This window comes from Harmonia axyridis, chromosome 5 (assembly GCF_914767665.1).
Source record: "Harmonia axyridis chromosome 5, icHarAxyr1.1, whole genome shotgun sequence".
Classification (NCBI taxonomy): domain Eukaryota; kingdom Metazoa; phylum Arthropoda; class Insecta; order Coleoptera; family Coccinellidae; genus Harmonia; species Harmonia axyridis.
In genome coordinates this window covers 33,511,046-33,533,993 of record NC_059505.1, presented here as the reverse complement: position 1 = coordinate 33,533,993, position 22,948 = coordinate 33,511,046, and the positions used below count along the sequence as shown (strand labels likewise).

Here is a 22,948-nt window from a genome sequence, read left to right as displayed (position 1 = left end):
TAATACCACAAATGAGATCAGTGACTAAAAACCATATTCCATCAATATATCAATATTTTATTGAAGTCAAATAAAATTAATTGTGAAAAACTAGTTGAAAGTGTCTCTTGATTAATCAATTTCATATTTGTATAACTTTATCATGATAAATACGATTGAATTAAATTGGACAAATTAAGGAAAGCATAACGTGCTTTCGTGTTTTCGGACAGACAGAATAAATTCATCATTATTGCCTTATTTGATACAATTTCCGGCTGACAAGTAGAAAAATGATTTATTCGAGGAACGAGCGCTCAAAAATGGACAAGGCACTGACGTAAAGACTGGAGGTTTTGAGCTCAATTCAAACGTTTCTTTAAGGGCCAATTGCACTCTTGGAGACCTCATTTATACCTATATAGAGTAATGTGATCTCCAAGGGTGACTAATTTAATAGAATCAATATTTTCTTGAGTTATCAGGAGAGCAAAGTTTCAGATGTCTGTTCAGTACAAAAACTAAATCGGCACAATTGAGACCTCAAACGTATGAATTCTAGAAATTTGAAGTCTCTTATTAAAAAACCCCAAAATAATTTGTTGCAATGGAGCACCGAAAACAAATTTCAAAAGGACAGATAATGCCAACTTAGCGGTAGAGCCGATAGAAAGAGTTTCACCATTTGATGTGGTGCTTTTTAAATAATCGGCTCCTGATCCTTTTTTATTACCATAAGACATACCTATGATATGAAACAACTATCATCGAGTTACTGCACTCATTAATTTCACTATATAATTCCCATATTTTTCAACCTTCTTCGAAAATTCTACCATAAAGACCTCTTCAACTTAGCTCAGTAATTCCTAAAGAGTAGGTGAGCAGCTTTCACGCGCTCATCGTTACAGTGGTCACTCTATTTCAAATTCTGTTGGATATCAAATTTTCATTGCTCTAAATATTCTATGAATATATATGTTCACTAATATAGGTCGTTTATGCATAGACTAGGTAAGTATTATGGCCAGTTGCACCATTTGCCTAAACATTGATAAAAAATTCAAACATTGATTACTTTCTGATTTCTTAAGAGAAATCAGAAAGTAAGGCAAATGGTGCAACTGGCCATTAGTAATTCATCGAAAAGGTGAAATATTCATCAATTACTCGAACGATATTAACAGAAAAATCTTATTTTCCTAATTAATGAAGAACCTGCTAAGAAGCTGAATTCTTACAACTCAATTTATCTGTTCGAGGCTTGCAAAAAAGGTATCGAGGTTAATATTTGCCCAAACCGAATCCTTCTGTTAGCTATAATGATCTAACAATACAAAGATGCTCTCTTGATCAGTCCTACAGTGCAGAGCATTGACTCAACATTAGAGAGAAAAAGATTGAGCCCTGGGTCACGTGACCACGAGGAATAAGGTGAAAATGTTTGAATTTTAACCAATCAAAACGTCGGTCGATTTAGCCCTAGGTCACGATGTGTAAACACAGTTGGGCTGAAAATTTCGTAGGCTTACAGAAAAAAAATTATAAAATTGGATTTTTTTTATTCAATATAGGCGCGATACAATGATTATAGCGGCCATTCAATTATTCGATGCCATTTTCATAGTACGATTTGTATTTAGCCTCAAAATAGGCATTAGTTTTCATTCATTCTTTTCGAACTAACAAAAGTTACTCCTCTCAAAATGCCATATATCTCTAAAACTAATAGTCCAATAGCTTTCGAATTCATACACGTATCTTTTGAAGGTTTAAGCTTACTAAAAATCATATGAATCATTAAATTCATATGATTTTTAGCTATTGGGCTATATGTTTGAGAGATAATAGCATTTTGAGTGGAGTAACTTTTGTAAGTTCGAAAAGCGCTACTAGTATTGACTAGTAGCGCTGCCTATATGTCAGATTTTAATGTTTTTCCATATTATTGATAGGTTATTTTGAGGAAAACTTATGTACCTTCAAATGGTTTATATATACATATAGCACAAGACAAACATAATGAGACAGGAAATCAACAAATGATTATTTGAAAGAATATTTTCGAAACGCCTAGTGGATTCCACGAATTCATTCAGCTGTGACAGTCAAAATCCGAACCTACCCTGAAAATTTACGGTTTCTAGTTCCGTTCGAGAGTTATCGAGTTTACGGACAGACGGGACGTCCGCTCCGTAAGGCAATCAATAGAAATACTCTTGTTACTTATCTGCATAACCGCATTTTCAACTTGTTGCTTGTTTTCAGAGAAACAAATAATTTTGATCCCTCAAAAAAGATTATAATAATATAATCACTGAAAATAATAAAATTGAGATTAGTTCAAAATGTCAACAAGTTGTCATAATTCAAATGTGTAGTTCAAATAGATTGTTTCTCTTCTTAACTTCCGGCTAAACTGTCACTTTGTTGTATTGTTGGTTGTTGGATGTCAAACTAGTATGGAAACCAAAAAATACAAAAACTTCTGATTGCATTCGAAATTAACATTTTATCTCCTGATATCAAACAAATTAATTTGACCTCAGACCTTATGATTTAATATCTTACTGCACTTTTGACATTTAAATTCGAACCTTGGACTAATGTGGATATACAAGTTTACAGTTATTTGTCGCATTTCGATTTGTAATGTTAATGCTGACTGAAGAATGTTAGAAGTCTTACAAATGTTCTTATTTTTATTCAAATCGAAGTATCGACGAAAATCCTTCCAATGGACCTTTATGTGCTGTGCAATCTTAGTCATCTTAGAAATTGCTGATTTGGTTCATGCTAAATGTCAGGACACTAACTGTAATGGAAATGGGGTATGCAGAAATGATACTTGTGTTTGTTATGATGGGTGGCAAGGGCCCCAGTGTCAGTTTTGTGGCGGGAAAGTAAGGTGGGTTCATTTTACCTCTAATTAGAAATATTGTGAAAACAAATTTCTCTGCAATATGCATACCTATGCAACTTCAAACCCTCTCTCTAAGGAGCGAAAAATTCCAAAACTGTAATTGTATAAATTTGCAGACTTGGAGCCTCTACAGGGTTAATATACGATGGCCTAGGAAATTACTCCATAAATGTAAAATGTAGCTGGTTAATTGATGCACCAAACTCTTCAATTACTCTCCATTTGGATGAATTCGCCACCGAATGTGGTTGGGATCACCTTTACATATTTGATGGTGACAGTGTGGCCTCTCCATTGCTTGGTGTATTTAGCGGCCTCATGTACAAAGATGGTTACAGTATCCGAAGAATTCCCGAAGTAGTAGCCAGCAGTGGCTCAGCTTTGGTGCATTTTTTCAGTGATGATGCCTTCAACATGTCAGGTTTCAATATAAGTTATAGACTGAATGCCTGTCCTTCAAATGTAGCTGGGGTTGATTGCTCCGGAAATGGTGCTTGTATAGATGGACAATGCACTTGCGATGGTGAGAATTTTTCATTCTGGTTTATAACTTAAAAAAAAAATGAAATTCTTTTCTTCTTCAAATAAAAAATGTATCTCTTTTAGGTTATTATGGAGGAGTTGCTTGCCATTTAGAAAAATGCCCAAATAATTGTGGTAAATCCAAAGGTAGAGGCAGATGTGACCAAAATGGCTGCATCTGTAACTCGGATTATAAAGGATATGATTGCAGTCAGTTGAAGGTCAATGGTTATTGGGAAACAATATCTGTTCCCAGTTTTGTTCCTCCAGGCTCTGCCTCACACGGAGCTGTTGTCTGGAAAGATTCTATGTATGTGACAACAGGAGAGAGCTACGGCAGAGGAACAATGCTGTATGTTTATGACTTCAATGGTAAATAATTTTTTCAAATTATGATTCAAGTTTTTACATGCATAAAGCAAAAGTGCAATATTCAATTATTCTATCCAATTTAAGAAGCTTAACCTTCAAATTTTACAACTATAGTTTCATCAGCATGGCCGAAAAAGATTCCCATTCAAAATCCGTGTTTATTTTACGAATTTTATTATTATATAATATAAAGATATTTATATTTTGCAATGCTAGGATTCTCATCTTTTTCAGGTAATGTGTGGGAAAAACCTCAGATAGCAACCAATCCTTCACCACGATATGGTCACTCAACTGTTATCTACGGAGATAAGATATTTTTATATGGTGGAATCCTTGGTAATAGGGGAGTGACCTCTGAAATTTGGGCATTTGACATCAGTGCCAAAACTTGGGAGAACATAACAGTGAAATCATTATCTTGCAATGACAGTTACTTTATGTGTGGCCCTCTGAAACTAGCCGGTCATACAGCAACTGTTGTAACGAATATTGACAATAAAAAAGCTGATAGGATGATTGTAATTTTCGGATATTCGTCCAGTTATGGTTATTTGAATACAGTTCAAGAATATTATTTTGGAGAAAGAGAATGGTACATTGTGAACACAAGAGGTTTTCCTGTTAAGGGAGGCTATGGACATTCCGCAGCTTGGGATTCGTTAACATCGAAAATATATGTGTATGGGGGTATAGTTTCAGAAAGCGACACTGCACAGACCCTGAGCCGTCATCTTTATTCGTATGAGCCAAATTCTAGAACGTGGACCTTGTTAACTGATTCTCCATCATCTAGATTTTTACACTCCGCTTCATTCATAACACCTGGTAGGTATTGCTTAATTATTTCAATTAAAAAATTTCTACCACCCTGAAAATTTTTACAGTTTATGTTTTGGAATGTGTGGTATACAAAATTGTAAACCGTGTAGAGCTTTTCTCAGAAAAAATAATAGCTATTGGCATTAAATTTGTTAGAACAATTGGATTCAATTTTGAAAGCATCAAGAAAAGAATTTAAAAACAAACATCTCTCAGAAACTTGGCTCATAAAATAATCCCTACAGAATCTTTATGTATAAAATCTTTATAGATGGTTTATCAATCGGAGATTTCATTTTGAAGAGCCCTCTATCTAGGCAGCTGCCACTTTTGAAGCTCTCATCTTTTGACATTTGACAAGTAAAAACTATGTTACTACTAAGGGTATGGTCCGTATATCGCCAAGAATTTCAGAGTGATTACTAGTGGTTTTCAATGTGTCTGGTAACATGCTTCGCATTTACGAACCGCTTGACACTTGTCAATGGCCAACTAATTTTTTCATTGACAGAATTTTGAAGGTTATAAATGGTTGATCTCTTTTAATTCGTAAATAACTAATACTTCTTAATGGCTCCAAAGGGTGTTTGTTTCATAATTAAAATAATAAAGTTTTGAGTGTTAGATGTCATGGAAAAGATTCATAACCAATAATCTGAAAATTAAAATGACAACTGCCAACCGGAGTGGGCGTGGTTACTGAATCTAACCAGAATAAAAGTACAGTAGCTCTGGTGACAGATAACTAACCCAAGTTTGAGGAAATAGTCACCGATTTTTGAGGAATTTGACATATAAAGACCACCAACTTACTAACCATAGTAACAGAGGTGATATACGGACCATACCCTAAAAATGGAAAGATACAACCTCCAACAACGCATGAAATTGTTGTTTTTTTCCAGGAATGATGCTTGTATTCGGAGGGAATACCCACAACGATACCGCTCATAGTTTCGGTGCTAAGTGCTACAGTGCGGAACTGCTAGCATACGACGTAACCTGCGATTCGTGGCATGCTCTCGACGTCCCCAAGGACATCCAAGGTGACCTGCCGAGGTTCGGTCATTCGGCTGTCGTCTTCGAGAGTTCGCTCTACATTTATGGTGGATTTGACGGTCAGATGTTGTCGGACATGATCAAGTACACTCCTGGCGATTGTTCCAACTTTCATCCGTCTGACGCCTGCCTCAACGCCAAGATAGGCGTGAAGTGCGTCTGGGACATAGCCACCAGCAGATGCGTCGACATCGAGACCAAGATGTCGGAAGTCGAGTTTTTGGGAGAGAGCGAACGCTGTCCGGTTGTTAACAGGTCCCTGATGACCCAACGGATCTTTCATAATACAGAGAGATGCAACAGGTTCGAGGATTGCTCTAGTTGTACTCAAACTACAAGTGATTGCATTTGGTGTGGTAACACATGCAGTTACAAGGAGTGCAGGAATACGTCCAATACTAAAGCTCTCACCGCAGCAAGGTAAGCCTCCACACACCCTTAGTTCACAAGACTGTAATCCTTCAACACTTCAGCAAGTTCAAAAAAAAAATGAGAAAAAACTTTGTAAAGCGTAGAACTTTCCTAAGAGCTTTTGTTTACGCGAAAGACCTTTAATTTTCGCCAAGGATTCAGCACATATTTGTAAATTTAATTGTATCCTGAAAAATAAAATTTAATTTAATGTTGTTACTTGACTAATTACTTTTGAAATCTCCACCCACAGGTCCATTGAAGATTGTCCGAGTGAAAATGACCTGCAGTGTCATCGTTTACACACATGTTCCGCTTGCAACACCCGACCAGAATGCCGGTTCACCACCAAATGCGTTCCGAAACCTTCCAACAGCTCTGCGGATATTTTCATACCGAACGGACAGTGTAAAGTTTGCTCGGAATTCAATTCCTGTCTGAATTGCACGATTGCAGAGTGCATATGGTGCCAGAACGAAGGAAGATGTGTGGACAAAAATGCTTATACCGCCAGTTTTCCGTACGGACAGTGTAGGGAATGGACAACGGTGCAGACAAAATGCAGGAGTAAAGGAAGCAATGAAAAATCGCAATGCAGTTTTTATTCGAGTTGTACGCAGTGCAGGGACGATCCGGCATGTGGATGGTGTGACGACGGGTCGAAAACTGGCTTGGGGAAATGCATGCTAGGTGGCTTTGGTGGTGAGTATTTTTGTCCTATACAGGGTGGTCTTAAATTTGAGGTACAAAGGAAAATGACAGATTCCTCCGATCATTTTAAGAAAAAATGTCATACTAACATGGGCCCTCAAACGTTTTGTTTTCAAGATAAAGGGTGTAAAAGTTTGATTTTTTTTCAAGCTTTTTCTCATAGCACCTTCCCTTCACAAGATATTCATCTTAAATTAAAATAGATATTCCAATTGAAAGTTTTCCTCATGTGAATTTCGAATGCAAATCTACTGGGTGATATTTTTTCTGGAACAGTGGCCGCTTCTTTCCTCCAGAACTTTTTTTTGGGGACTACTGGTAATTTAGAAAAATATAAAAAAAAACTTTTGTCTAGTACTAAACTTTTTGCTTTCATGTGGTTTTGTAGTATCTGCTACCGATTTCAAGACGAAAATTCCAAACAATTATCTAGCAATTCTCAGGAAAATCCAAATTATTATAAAGATCCAGTTAGCTATGATGAATAAATTAATTGAAAGTTTTAGTACCTGTTTAGCCAATCTGTAGCAAAGTTCGATAAACTGGTATAATCATCACAAAAAAGTAGGTGTACAAGAAACATTCTGTATCTCGAAAACAAATCTTTTGAAGTTTGCTAGGACTTTTTTTTCTTGAAATTATTCTCTTGTACCTCCAGTTTAGAAACACCCTGTAGATGATATTCGGCTCTCTGTTTTTACAGTGCCAGTACTTTCTTTTTAATGAAAAAATTAATTCCATCAAATTTTGTAACGTTACAATTGCCTATGAGACTCTAAAGACTAAAGGGGTGATTTGGCTTATTTGGCAACAAAACTCAGGTTTTTAAAAATTCAATAAAATCAAAATATACAAAGATCGATCCTTTTCACTCTAAACAAATAATATTGAAATAAAAACTTAACTTAAATCGGTTTTTAATGAATTACTGTGCTATTAGGATGGAACCTCTTCAGTAGATTATTTTCAGCCTTCTAAACACCAGATCTTTGCAGGAAACTATAGTACTCCAATTTCCATTCATCGAAGTTGATGTAATAACGCCAGGTATTACGCAGTTATTCTCTCAGTTTCAGGAACTAAAGTGGTTTAACGTATGTACTATTCCAACTTCTATATCTCAAGGAAGTACTTCTTGATATTTTTCAATCCCAAGAGAGGTTTCTGTTGTTCCAACCCCACGGGAGGTGCGAGAATCCCAACACAATTCTCGCAGATAAATTACATTCTAAATCTCAAATTAAACTAGTAATGGCTGAAATCTAAAACAAGTTACGTATCTTTCCTGAAATTATTGAAAATCTTTCAGAAAATTCTCTCTGTTTCCTTCTCTAGATACGCGCATCCGCATCCCGACCAATGGCATACGATGAATTGACAAATTACCGCAACTTTGGAAATTCCAGTAGCGTAACATGAATTGAAGAGTGCAAAATCGTTGCAATTTTTTTGAGGAAGCATCGCATAAAACCTTAATCGTTATAATAGAATTCAATTAGATAAAATTAAATAGAATACAATTATTGAATGTACCTGCAAAGTGACATGCCATGAAAACATAGGAACCATTGACCGGGTTTTACCAGTTGAGTTATTCAGACTATGAACCTACCTTGAAAATTTCCACTTGCTAACCCAATCATTTATAATTATTTTTGGATTAAAATTAACAAATGATACACATATATTTAACCTCATTTTCAAAAATTGCTCATCTCAAATATAATCTCCATTCTAATTTTATTGCAGGCCCTATCCTCCACATGGAATCTCTGCCGTCGACTACATGTCTTCCAGACCAATGGCATTTCACGACCTGTCCAAAATGCCAATGTAACGGTCATGCCGTATGTGTGGGAAACACAAGTGTATGCGAACCGTGTGGCAATTTGACCAGTGGCGATCACTGTGAGCATTGCATGAAGGGCTACTGGGGAAATCCGATCAACGGGGGAAAATGCATGCCTTGCGAATGTAACAACCACGCAACCCATTGTCATCCGGACACCGGAAAGTGTTATTGTACAATCAAAGGTTTGAACGGGGAGCATTGTGATAACTGTGACAATACCAATCATTATTACAAGGATGAATATAACAATGGATCTTGTTTTTGTAAGTTGGCAGCTACTAATTTCAAATTTACTATTTTCAATAGGTTATTTCCCTTTCTATTAGGGCAATTGAAAAGTTCTCGGTCTGATGCGCAGAGGCGGTGCTAGTATTAAATTCAAATTATTTTTAGTTAGTACCAACCTTCAAAGATAGGTGTCAAAATTTGACAGCAGTCCGACCATTAGTTTGTGAGATATTGAGTTGTGAATGTAGCTACTTCTGTTATTTGAAAAAAGAATTTCGTGTGCTGATAAAGTATTGCTTTTTGAAGGGAAAAAATACAGTTGAAGCAAAATCTTGGCTTGATGAAGAGATTTTGGGGTCTGCACCAGGAAAATCAACCATCATTGCTATGCTAAGTTTAACAGTGGTAAAATGAGCACGAAGACGGCGAACGCAGTGGATGCCCAAAAGAGGCTGTCACGGACGAAAAAATCAAAAAAGTTCACAAAATAATTTTGAGTGACCGTAAAGTGAAGTTGATCGAGATAGCAGACATTCTGAAGATATCATCTGAACGTATAGATCATGTCATTCACTGTGTGCAAAATGGGTGCCGCGCGAGCTCACAATCGATCAAAAGCAACTCCGTGCTAATGATTCTGAGCAGTGTTTGAAGCTGTTCAAGTGCAATAAACCTGAATTTTGCGTCAATATGTGATAATAGATGAATCATGGCTCTATAATTTCACTCCAGAGTCAGCTGAGTGAACTGCTCACGATGAACCGAATCCAAAGCGAGGAAAACACAACGGTCAGCTGGCAAGGTTATGGCTTCAGTATTCTGATTACCTCCAAAAGGGCCAGACCATCAACAGCGATTATTATATAGCGTTATTAAATCGTTTAAAGGATGAAATCGTTAAAAAACGGCCCCATTTGAAGAAAAAAAGGTGCTGTTTCATCAAGACAATACGCTGTGTCATAAATCAATAAAAACAATGGCAAAATTACATGAATTGGGCTTCTAATTGTTTCTGCATCTACCGTATTCGCCAGATCTGACCGCCAGCGATTTTTTCCTGTTCTCAGACCTCAGAAGTATGCTCGTTGGAAAAAAATTTAGCGCCAATGAAGAAGTAATCGCCGAAACTGGGGCCTATTTTGAAGCAAAAGACAAATCGTACTACAAAAATGGTTTCGAAAAGTTGGAAGATCGCTATAATCGCTGTATCGCCCTTGAAGGCAACTATGTTGAATAATAAAATCGAATTTTGCCAAAAAAAATGTGTTTTACTATGGTAGATCGGAGACTATTCAATTGGCCTGTTAGTCTAATTTGGGTGAACCCAATTTATTTATACATTTGGTCTTACCCAATAAATTTTTCAGATGATTTGACTGTGGACTACCAATTCACCTTCAACCTTTCCAAAAAAGAAGAGAGGCACTATACACAAATAAATTTCCGTAATACTCCAAGTAAACCTGACATCGATGCTGATTTCTCGATTCAGTGTTCCGTTCTAGCGAAGATGAATATTACTGTGAGGAAGGGTACTTCGAAAGAGGAAACCCCGATATTCACCAATCACAACTGCACCACAGTTCATTACAGGTTTTCCAAGTCGGAATATACCTTTGGTACGGAAAACAATACACATACCACCTTTTATGTGTATGTGTACGACTTCCAGCCTCCCCTGTGGATTCAAATCTCCTTTTCGCAGTATCCGAAGCTCAATCTACAGCAGTTCTTCATCACCTTCTCATCGTAAGTTGATTTCTTCATTTATATTTATTATTATTAAGCTTCAGCCTAACTCTGGAATTCATAGGTCATTGGGTTATTCATAATAGTGAAATTTAGGATACGATTCCATTCTAGAATAAAAGCGAATTTAATGTCTCATTTTCATGTGGTATATTAAGTAAGAACATGTTGATTGTATTCAGTGGCCAATTATTCTGGCGGCTATATTTAATAAGAATTATCGCATTCCGAGTTCATCAGTGAGCAAAATCTACTTAATAGTTTAGAAGTTATATATATTTAAAATTTTATTTCCTTGATCATTCAAAGCAGCAGGTGCCTTTGATTTGAAATTTTGTATTCACTTGGAAAATTAGGTATTCAAGCTACATGAAGAATTCCACTTTTATTGCGTCTCCATAACCAGGGAAAATTATTTTGAGAAAAAAACGATATATCCGTTACAACACATCTGACAGAGTCAATATTATGCATTGCAGATGTAAAATAACAATTCCAAGTTTGATGCAAATGTTCGCGTTGATCGCTTCATCGAAAAAAAAATACACAATATTTTAGTAACAACAGATCCGACTATGTTAAAATTTAGGTTGTAACACTTCACTCAAGTAAAACACTTTTTTTTAAGTCGACTTTATTCGTCAGCATAGTTAACTTCAAGAGAGATACATGTACTCCAACTTTTCAATACCTTTTCTGTAGGAAATTGCTTTAGAAATAGGCTGTTCAAATTCTTCATTAGAGCCAAATTTCTTTCCCTGGACCACCTATTAACCGTTATCAATAAAGCAGAGACTGAATAACTCTTTTCAAGCTTGCTTTGCTTACATAGTATTTTTTCACCACAAAAAAAACAGTACAATAATAGTAGAATAGTTATCATTTCTTATGAAATAAACTGTGTCTGGGTTAACTGGCATTTCATTAACAATACGCTACAATATAAAAACATAAATATGGACTTGGCAACAATTCTAGAATAGAGATCTAATAATTTGGTAGAATTCAACGCAGACGAAACACAAGCATGTCTTTTCTCTAGAAAAACCAATCTCACTGTGCCGAACACAAGCTTGTCAGGAGTCACAATACCATTGAAGTCATTGGTGTTACTATCAGAATGACCTTTCTTGTGAAAGTCTCCCAAAGACTTGGTTTTCTGTTTTATGTCAGGGGCTAATTTACTTCAGGTCAGCTGCTTATGATCTGTAAGGCACAGATCCGACCTGTCATGAAGTAATGTTTCCATGTTTGGTGTGCTGAACCTAAACATATCCTAAAATTGTTGGATTTTGTGCAAAAAAAAGGAATTTCGTCTAGTTGGTGATGTCTCACTTAACAAACTGGCTCACTTCTATGAACACCGTAGAAAAGTGGACGATCTGGCTTTATTTTATTGATATTTGCATGGGCGATGCTCTTCTGAAATCGTCCCTCCTCTGGCAGTCTCTTCGAGATTAACCCGTATCTTTACATCCCTTTGTGGTCACTTTGGAGACGTGCAGAACATCAGCTTATTTCAGAGACTCGTTCATCCAACCAACAGCAAGGCTTTGGAACATATTGCCTACCAGAACATTGAATGAAAAAGACTTAGCAATACGCAACTTCAGATACCTGTTGTGTATGTAATAAGTCAACAAAAAAATTTCATGAAGTTATATATTTCAAATGAATACACCAAAGGGATAACATGAAATTCAAAATAGCTATGGGTTTCTCTGGAATTGGGGTAGAGGCTCGGCACCTTGCAGTCTATTGACCAGCACCTGTCCCATCTGCAGGAGGTTGTTGATATAAGGCGAATCGCTCTCGTTAGTCGTGAGCTTCTCCAGTATTTCCTTGAACGAATCGTTCTCCATGAGCTGCAGAATAATCTTGAACAGAGCCGAGTTGTTGAACAATCCAGCATTCTGCTGCTGGTCATTCCCTTGACAGACGTCAAGATACTTCAAGTTCTCCTGGTACATTTCGTTGCTCGGATCGTATTTCAGAGCGTTTAGGTAAGCCTCGTGTGCCTCCTTGGTCAAACCTATCTCTGAGTACGCCTTGCCTAATCTACCGTAGGCCTTACTGTATTTGGGATCCAGTTTGATGGCAGTTTTGCAATCTAAAATGGCGTTCAGAGGTTGTTCTGCCTTGTTGTAAGCCGCGGCTCTATTGCAGAAGTATACAGGGTTCTTCGGGTTCAGAGCTATGGCCTGGGTGTACTCCTCGACGGCCTTCTTGAATTCGTTGTCCGTCATCAAGGTGTTTCCCCGGTTTTTGAACTCCTCCGCTTTTAACTCGTCTTCTTGGGATACGTTAACATCTTCTACGGGGAAGAGTTCCCTCAGATCCGGTACTTCATCAGCGAGCGAACCTCTGGTCTCGTTATCTATCTTGAAGATGTCTTCCAGACACTGGACGGCCACATCGAAGGAGTCTCTGTCGCTGTTTTGATATTCGTCCCTTGTTTTTTCCTCGTTGAGGAATTTTGTGATGCTCAATATTATTTTCTTTTTATCTTTGTCTGAAATTTGTCCGTTTTGCATTGTAACGTTTGACGTGAGAATTTTTCCGGTTTTGACAGTCGAATTTGTCATCTCTATGGTCAAGGAGTTGATATTCAAAATTAGCAATTTCGATAAAACTGAAAACTTGTTTAACAAACTTTTTATAGAAAGTCCCAATGGATTCGAAGAAATTACCGATTCATACTAATAAGCTTAATATAACAAATAATTTAAATCAGGTCATATTACCAGAATTAGATCGATTGATATCGAAATTTAATAATGTAGTTATCAAAATTCACCACCAACTCAATGAATCATGAAATTCATTTTCTACTAATTAGTGGAAAATGAATTTTCATAAATGAAAATGGTGACAGTAAATAAAAGGGGTGTTAGGTAAACATGCGGCAAAAATTCAACAGGTTATTCCTTGCACTATTTCAAGGATGTTTTATCCTTTGATGATTTTTGAAAAAGCTCTTCGTTGCGAAGATATAGGTCGAAAAACATTTTCAATAAATCCAATTTTGGTATTTTCAAATTATAATTGGAGGTGAAGTAAAAGTATGGCGTACTACACTGGACGGATCCAGTAAAAAACATAATGAAGAAGATATTTTCTTACCAACAAAATTTTGTATGTTGTTGTATTTTGTGTTTTTATAGTTTGTATGCATATGTCAGATTTGTTAAGATTTATTAACGTTTAACGCCATTCAAAACGCCTGAAAATCCTGGGAATGATTCAGAAACAAGGAAATTTGGTGCCGTACGAGTTGAAGCCGAGGGATGTTGAACGGCGTTTGTTTGCTCGTGAACAGCTGCTTGCAAGGCAAAGACGGAAGGGATTTCTGCATCGCATTGTGACTGGTGACGAAAAATAGGTTCATCACGATATTCCCAAGCGCATAAAATCATGGGGATATCCCGGCCATACTTCCACGTCGACGGCCAAACCGAATATTCTCGGTTCCAAGGTCATGCTCAGTGTTTGCTTGGACCAGCGCGGCATAGCGTATTATGAGTTGTTAAAACCGACTGAAACAATCGCAGGCGATCGTTATCCAACGCAATTAATGCGTTTGAGCCGAGCATTGAAAGACAAGCGGCCGCAATACAACGAGGGACATCCTAAAGTGATTTTACAGCACGACAATGCACGACCCCATGTTGCGAAAGTGGTCAAGACATGCTTGAAATAGGAAGTCCTATCCCACTCGTCGTATTCTCCAGACCTTGCTCCCTCGGAGTATCACTTGTTCGAATCAATGGCCTGGCTGTCCAGCACTTCCGGTCTTATATGGAAGTGAAAAATTGGATTGATTCGTGAATCGCTTCAAAAGATGACCAGTTTTTTCAACGCGGGATTCGTGTGCTGCCCGAAAGATGAGAGAAAGTCGTGGTCATCGATGGACAATACTTTAAATCATAAATGTATAGCCAGTTTTTTACAATGAAGCCTCGAATTTCGAAAAAAACTGCGGAAGCAAAGTTGCACACCTATGTATTCATTGGAAATTTGTTTCGTCCTATATCTTCGCAACAAAGTGATTTTTCAAGAATAATCAAAGGATAAAATATATTAAAAATAGTCCAAGGAATAACCTCTTGAATTTTTGCTGCATGTTGACCTAACAGCCTGTATATTTTATTTAATGCTGCATATTCTTTCTTTCTTCTGCATGATCATGAAATTAAACTCATTCACGAACTCGAGCTTTTGATGCGTTGTCAAATACAACAACTTTAAAATTATTATTTCATTGTTTACTTTTTACAGTTTGCTGGCTTCGAAAGCTGGTCGAATAACATAGAGCTCAATATGAATTCAAGATTTTTCTGGACTTTTCTTGAAGGAGCATATTTAATCCCTGCTATTTTTATAAGCATCAATAGAGTCATTTGGATTCTTCAATCCTTTTTTTATTCGATAAATATGGTAACATCTACCACACACTTACAATAAACTATCATCTGAGCGAATGTTATCAATGACCAATCGAAACGACGAACAGAAAATGAAGAAAACAAGTGATAAATTGTGTGCTAAAAGTGCTTGATATTTTTTGTCAGATAGCTTGAATGCCAAGAAACATTTTTTCAAGTTTCTTTAATGTTTAACTTAAAATAAGCTTTGCAATAACCTATAAATTTATGAGAAATAAAATGCCAAGTTGAATAACATCAATCGATCATTTATTCCTTTGTAGAGAATACCAAAAAGCAAAGACCCATATTTAGCAAGTTGGCCTAAATTAAACATTTAGACACTCCATTCTTACTTGCTTAAAATACCAATTCTACCTATTAATTTCACTAAAATCGATCGAGAAGCAAAGAAAAACTGAATACAGTAGGAGTAGAATCAGTACTACCACTAAGTCTCGCCTCGGTTTTTACCTGTCTGAACTCTGTCTGAAGTATAAGGTATAAGCCATTTTGAATATGCCTGAGAGGTGTATAAAAACAACTTATAAATGTCTTAAAAATAACCTCAGAGTAACGAACATAGATAGAGGGAGCATTTGTCATTTTCAGTAAGCAAATTTTGTCCCCAACATTAACTATCAAATTTGACATGAAGCGCGCGCAAATGAAAAGATATCAGTGATACGATATTTCACTCAATTCGCGAGTTTCTCTTCAAAAAACGCACTTGAATAATATATTGAAATAAATACCTAAATATATCAGAAATTCAGAAAACAAACTTCAAGCGCGCCAGACGACGTGAAACAACCGATAACACTAGGAGAACAAAAGTTGCCAAATTTTGGATTTCAGCAGGTAGATGCAGAAAATAATAAATATTCTGCTCATTATGAGTTCGACAATTGGGAAAGATATTGGATTCCAAATATTCAAATTTGCATATTTAATCGGGAATCAATCAAATTAATATATTTCATTCAATACAATATACATTCATAACGATATAGTAAAATTGTAGTTTTGAAAATATATCACGATCCGACAACGTAATCTAACCATGTTGGGGACATGTGAGAATTGCGTATTCTTCCTCTATCTATGTTTACTACTCTATGAAAATTATCCCCGAGAGGGATATAAAAACAACTTATTAATTTTTTGAAAATTACCAAACAAAAAATCTAAAAAAAATTTTCAGCTGTTTTCTACTACTTCTGGTGATTGCTGCTACTCTATGGAAAATAAAACAGAGGTATGACGTCTATCGTAGACGCCAAAGATTGTTCGTTGAGATGGAACAAATGGCATCCCGACCATTTTCGCAGGTAAGTCATATCGGCATCCGTCAGGGTTCATTATGAGGTTCTATGATATTCCATTCCAGGTATTTGTTGAGCTAGATAAAAAAGAGAACCTTGAACCGGAAAATAAAGCTATCGTTGCCGTTGATTGGAAACGTCGCAAAAGGGACTCTCCTAGTCCCATCTCCCTAGAGCCTTGCTTTGGCAACCGAGCGGCAGTCCTGAGTCTTTTGATTCGTCTACCAACTGGTGGTGACCCTTACACTGTTAAAGGTCAGTCAGCAGGCTTGGCAATCGCGAGTGCTCTTGTGACCTTGGGGAATCCAAGAAAACTCAGTATTGATCAAGTTAAGACGGAAACAAAGACAGGGAAATCGCGTAAGTCCCTAAGTCAACACCCTGACACTCTGTAGGTACTAGACTTTCAAAGAATATTAATCAATAACAATTAAAATAATTAGACAGTTGATTAAAGAGTTACATATAACAATGTTTTCGCTTCTCGAGAGAGTTCAAAAAAACTATTATAGTGCCCAAAAATAATTTGAATATCGAATTTACCATTTTTCTAATACTACAACTTTTTTAAGGAAAACATTTTCTAACGTCATGGTTTTTATCATTCCCCATTTCAATGTATATTTCCTCTAAATATATCAGAGAATCAAACGATATCAAACGAAAATTCAACAATGAATACTCTGTTTCTAATCACTTGATTCAAGTTCTTCTGATCTAGGAGCCAACATCCCCAATTACAAATTTTAGAAATCTACCAACAGAGGAAACGGATGAAATCAAAAAAGCTCTTAAAAATTTCCATTATGGCGCAATATATGTTCGATCTAGAACAACAGATTTTTTTATTATATTTTATCTCAAAATATATAGAAATATATTTGATAGAAGATTTTTGGGATAGTATAATAAACATGTTCAATCATGGTGTTTACATTACCTCAATATCAAAATATCGTCTTGTCAATCAGTGTACTGAACTAATAACAAGTTTGAATCTCATAAAATTTTATTACAAACAGTAGACGCTTAGCATGTATTATTCTTCAAAAGGACAAATAATATTATTAAATCTCATATTGATTTGAGGTTAAAATTGGTTTCAATGGGGAACAATTCCAATTATCAACATTTATTTAGAATTACCTCTCCTGTTCATTAGTTCATTGGTATAATAACGTCAATTTTGTTCTGTAAATTTAATCAAATATTTGAACTGTATACTATTAGGGTACATTTTGTTTTATTTATACTTTCAAAATAGTATTCTTGTAATCAGGATAGGAATGAAACAAGATATGGTATTATTTAAAGTTTGGACCTGCACGTCCTCTGGGAAACAAACTTTTTCAATTTATGAATAATAAGAGAATATTGTTATTGCTTGCTTCTAGTCTGATCGATACGCTTTTGATTGAGCAAACTTTTATTCTATTCCTAACAATAGATCTGATTTATTTATTCTATGATTTAAAATTTCAAATCTCAGATTTGGTAGTCATTAATTGTGATGAATTTCAAAAAAATAAGTTTGCAAAAAGTATTTACTATTTAATATAAAATTAGACAATCGATTTCAATCTGTTGAAGTGGAAGTCGATAATTTATTTTTTAAATTCCTTTTATAATGTCGTTGACCAACATATTATTTTCTTAGAACATCCAAGAAAAATCACATTTATTCTGGAAAATAATCTTTTTCAATGAATGATTTAGTACAATTAGATAATTTTCGATAACATCTATGTGATGCATCTGAATTTTATGTTTGCAATCGAGTTTGAAGAAATGTCAATTGCTATTTTTACATATCTTTATTATATGTGTGATTATATTTCATTATATCATTGTCCATTGAGAAACAGTTTTTCATACAGTAAATTTTATTTTCTAATTGATAAAAAATATATGAATACTCATTATATTATCTTATCTTCACTCATATGTGTATATATTTTAAACATGTATATATTTTCATTGTATTATCTTTTACTTATTTAATACTTTATTATTTGTTTTTCCTGGAAAAATTATTGTATAATTTGAAGTGAAGTATTTAACACAAACAAATACTTTGTTTCAGAAAATATTCTATTATTCTTATACGTACGCGAACTCTGTCTTGAAATATTTTGATTTTAGAACTTGATTAAAAAAAAATTAATTTGAATTTTTGAGATGGCAAAATGATAATTTCATTAACATTAAGGCTGAAGATAACAAATACAATAATGGAATACTAAAAATTTGATGTCCACTCATAGGTATTCTCATGAAATGATGGAATAAATTAAATATTAGATATAAATAGAATAGATATTAATTCAAATTTTATTAACTGAAAGGTCTTGGTGGTCTTTTGTTATATAAATCAATCGAGATTAAATACTCATGACTACTTTTTTATGCAGTGCAGATTAGTAAAATCAAATTTCTAGATATTGGTTCAGAATTCGATAAAAAATAAATAATATGTGTACCTATACAATGCTGATATAATATCAGACGTTGTAGATTTCAAGAACATTTCATTTACTGGCTGATTAGATCATTTTTTCAAAATCTAAGTATATTTGATTCCGTTTTTAGATGAAAATTTAAATGAAGCAATACTAGATGTCTAGTTACCCTAGTTCAGCAATATTTATTCTGAAATCAAAGTTGTGAATGCGATACAATGCAATGAAATGCTTGTATTTTGTATAATTTGTAACGTGAATGGTAGAAAGTTGATGTTTATGAAGTCTTAAAATTCTGTCTGATAGTTTTCGTCGGTTATATACGTTAAAAATTATATTGAAGTAAAAAATATTCATGAATCATTAAAAAATCACAAAAAGATTACTATTCTTAAGAAAAATTTTAAAATTCTGTCATGGTAGCAATAAAAATCGCAAATCTGCTGAAAAATTAGCCCATCTCAAAATATTATAATTTCAAAACAGTCTATCTCTATTCTGCCAATGTGAATCTTTTCTATTTAAGGGAGAAGGGGTATGTAAAAAGTGATAAATTTAGTCCAACATTCCTAAAAAAATCTATAATTTTTAATTAGTTGAAATATTTGTAACTGTAAAATATAAAGAGTAGTTAAATTTTGAAAGATACTATTCTTGTTATTTTGAGTGAGTTCCAAAGGAACAATATCTTAGTTTTATCAAAATTTTATATGATTTTACTGTCATTTATCCATAATATTTATTGTAAATACAATCTAAGTTTGAGTGGTGTACTTTTATTTCACAACAAAACATAGTTCCAACACATTTTATAAAATATTAATTCAATCCCTTCAACTCAAATGAAATCAGTCATTTGATTTCTGGAAGTGAAGTAGTATTTAATTACTTTAGTTGACAAGATTCCAAAATCTTTTTCAAGTTGCTCCACAAATATCTATAAAAAAATTCATTAATTCTATGAGGAAATATTCTCTTGAATGTATCCCTGTCAGATCATGTCAAAAATCAAATATCACTCTCTTCAAAACATTAGAACACGAATAATTTGATTTAGTTTTGGATATGGTATTATCAAAATCATTGAGTAAAACATGTACCTCATTCAAGAAGAATTTTATGATACAGAAAGTGGTGATACCTAAAGGTTCTGTGGATTCTGAAGATACCATTGTCATTGAAATACCTTCAAGAATGCAATCTGTTCCTATTTTGTTGGCAAAGAGGCAAGCTCCAAAACTACAAGAAATGATTAACTCCAAATGGAATCTACATTCTCTCATTGATTATGATAAGACAACTGTTGATGAACAGAAAGTAAGAGCGTCTACCTTGCTCAAATCAGTGAATTATACTGTATTGTTTCAATTTATATGCCTTTCAATATTCCTTATTATACATTCACCGTTTTATAAAGTATGAGTATCCTTTATACAAGTTTTATTTCGAAAGAATTAAATTGAAATAAAAAAAAATTGCTTGGGACTTCAATAAACTAATGGATGATATTAAAAACTAATAAATGTTTTTCAGAGCTCGACTGAAATGGAAAATCTAATTTCCGTTGATGTTTGCCTTCAAACCTCTGCCTCTGAAGTGGATAATAGCAGGTAAAATCGATTATTAAGTAATATCTGCATTATTCCTTTATCAATAATTTCAGATTCATATTAAATATACTTGTAAGAAACAGCTTTCACGTCACTACTCATGCGTAATAGCCTAAAATGCTACCGTGTTGAACACTGTTAGTCTATTGCGCGTGAATGGTTCCCTACAGATATAAGAAGTAAGAACGACCCTTATAACAACAACCTTATCTATTGTGGGTTAAATTTTTACATTTTATCAGGAAAAAATGTATTAAAACTATTTTCTGGTTCGTCGAAATTAGAGCTAAAAAAACAATATTTCCCTGAAAAGAATACTTAATGCTCGAAGGTGATAACTTTTGAGGAATTCATTTGAGGTTTTAATTCCCCGGCGTATATATCAAAGATGAATACATAATATAATAAATGGTCATATATATATATTTTTATAGAACTAAACTAAGATGAATGAGGACATTTTTTCAGGTAGGTTATCAACGTACTTTATAACCACCTTGATTATTGTTGTAAAATCTATGAACTGATGAAATTCCACAAAGTTATGACATTTTTGACAATTCCCATTATAAAATTTCTTTCAACAAAATTCTCAGTAGCATCAGCAATTTTTTCCCATAAATTTACATTAAAAACAAAACTCAAAGTGGCTCAACAATCAAATTTCTTCAATCTCTTATGAATTACTCAAAAAAGACAACAAAATGGAATTTACCGAGTGCGCTTGCGATAGCGATTCGATGGATCAAGATTACTTGATGGATGAAACTTGTCCATCAAGTCTTGCATCCGGTAGTCCAAATGCTCCAAGAACCCCCTACAATTTAATGAATGAAAGTTACCCCTCCCAACTTGTTGGAAGTCCAGGCATGGGTCAAAGTTATCGAAGTGGTCCATCTAGTAGGGGGGCAAGATCCCCCGGTAATATTATGAATGAAACTTGTCCAAGTCTTGCGTCCGGTAGTCCAAGATCACCTTACAATATAATGGATGAAAGTTACCCCTCCCAATTTGTTGGAAGTCCAGGCTTGAATATAACCTATGACGTTACTCCAAGTATCCCGAAAGGAGCTAGTTATCGTGGAAATATTATGAATGAAACTTGTCCCAGTCTTGCATCTGGTACTCCTTCGGGACCTAGATATCAATTAATGAACGAATCACGTCCCCCTCTTGCATCCGCCAGTCCAATGAGTCCAAGATATGCAGGCAATATAATGAATGAATCTCCTCCGAGTATGCTAGTTGGTAGTCCAATTGGTTTCAGATACCCTGGCAATATAATGAACGAGAGTTATCCCACGTTTGCTTCTGGAGTTTCACCTCCCTTCAGAAGGCAGGGAATTAGTCCTGGTCGGAATGTTCAACATCGCACATTACCATCAGGTACTTCTGATATATTTGCCTCTCCAGGAAGTGATTTTCTAGCATCAGGAGGTTCTCTAGGTTTTGGCTCCCCGTCCTGGCCTCAAATGTCTAACAGATATATGCCAACGCCTACTGATTCACTTCTGGTATCTGGAGGAAGTCTAAGAGGGTCGCCTTCTCCGCCAAGGGCTGTACAAACACGTCGTACATCTCCAGAAGCCCCAAGTCCACAGGCTCATTCTCGAAATCAAATTGCCCTACCTTCTGATTCTAAGAAGTCTTCTCCTCCTTGTCCTTGTCCTGACGAGAAAATACAATCGATAACTAAAAGAAGCTTTTCACCAGCTTCGGTCAAAGAAGCGCGTAATAACATATCGGAATCCATAGAGTCACATTTGAAGAAGGAAGAACCTTTGGAATTCGACGCTGTAGTTAACTCGGTCAAGAATTATCAAGCTTTAAGGAGACAGGTTATGACAGGCAACCCTGGAATTTTGGGAGATGTGGGCCCTTACACAACTTTCCAACAGGGCGTCGGTGGCAGTAGAATGTCTTCTCCGCAAGGGCCCTGTGGATGAAATAAAACTAATATCGAACAAAGTCATAAAAATATCAATATTTTCGTCAATAGGTTTCATATCAAGAATCATTGACAATGTAATTAAATTTCTAATACAATCACCTAATCTTGTAGCTATATTGTACAATAATTATTCTTTTTTAGTCAAGTAGATCCAGTTTTTCCACCTATGGAACTGAAGTACCCTTATAGTCTTCATACATCATTGATGAACTTTCAAGATAGGAGACCGAGAAGTGCCCAAATGTACTATAGTAACATTCACAAGTCCGTACTCAGAGAAAAACCTGCTACATCGCCTTATATTGGAGTACATTACGGTATACATTCAAGGTTTATCAACGGAGAAAAAAATGAACATGGAATACCTAGATATTCACCCCCCTACACACCACCCGACTCTTATGAATGGGCAAAACATAATTGCAACATACAAGAGGAAATAGCAAGTCTATATGAGGACACAGAAGATTGTGACGGAGAAGAAAAAAATGATACCAATATGTATATATGAATACAATAAACTAGCAAAAACCATAACGATAATCGAAAAT

The 22,948-nt window shown here is 35.1% G+C and overlaps 2 protein-coding genes across 4 annotated transcripts; one reads left to right on the top strand and one right to left on the bottom strand.

Moving 5' to 3' along the window:
* Positions 1-2,411: 2,411 nt before the first annotated feature.
* Positions 2,412-22,934, top strand: LOC123681299 (attractin-like protein 1). 3 transcript variants are annotated; one of them, XM_045619622.1, is made up of 13 exons: positions 2,412-2,887; positions 3,019-3,425; positions 3,509-3,796; positions 4,031-4,624; positions 5,524-6,097; positions 6,342-6,790; positions 8,549-8,914; positions 10,247-10,628; positions 16,257-16,383; positions 16,443-20,153; positions 20,370-20,446; positions 20,500-22,471; positions 22,539-22,934. In XM_045619622.1, the coding sequence occupies exons 1-10, from the start codon at positions 2,652-2,654 to the stop codon at positions 16,770-16,772; spliced, it is 3,753 nt and encodes a 1,250-aa protein (XP_045475578.1). In that variant the 5' UTR covers positions 2,412-2,651; the 3' UTR covers positions 16,773-20,153; positions 20,370-20,446; positions 20,500-22,471; positions 22,539-22,934. The 3 variants fall into 3 exon arrangements, with proteins under 3 accessions (XP_045475578.1, XP_045475579.1, XP_045475580.1); XM_045619623.1 differs by lacking the exon at positions 20,500-22,471; XM_045619624.1 differs by lacking the exons at positions 16,257-16,383; positions 16,443-20,153; positions 20,370-20,446; positions 20,500-22,471; positions 22,539-22,934 and adding an exon at positions 14,907-15,310 and having other exon boundaries at positions 2,414-2,887.
* On the bottom strand, positions 12,281-13,205 carry LOC123681301 (small glutamine-rich tetratricopeptide repeat-containing protein beta-like). The gene has a single exon (XM_045619628.1). It carries the CDS (start codon positions 13,160-13,162, stop codon positions 12,338-12,340), a length of 825 nt encoding a protein of 274 aa, XP_045475584.1. The 5' UTR covers positions 13,163-13,205; the 3' UTR covers positions 12,281-12,337.
* Positions 22,935-22,948: the final 14 nt, after the last annotated feature.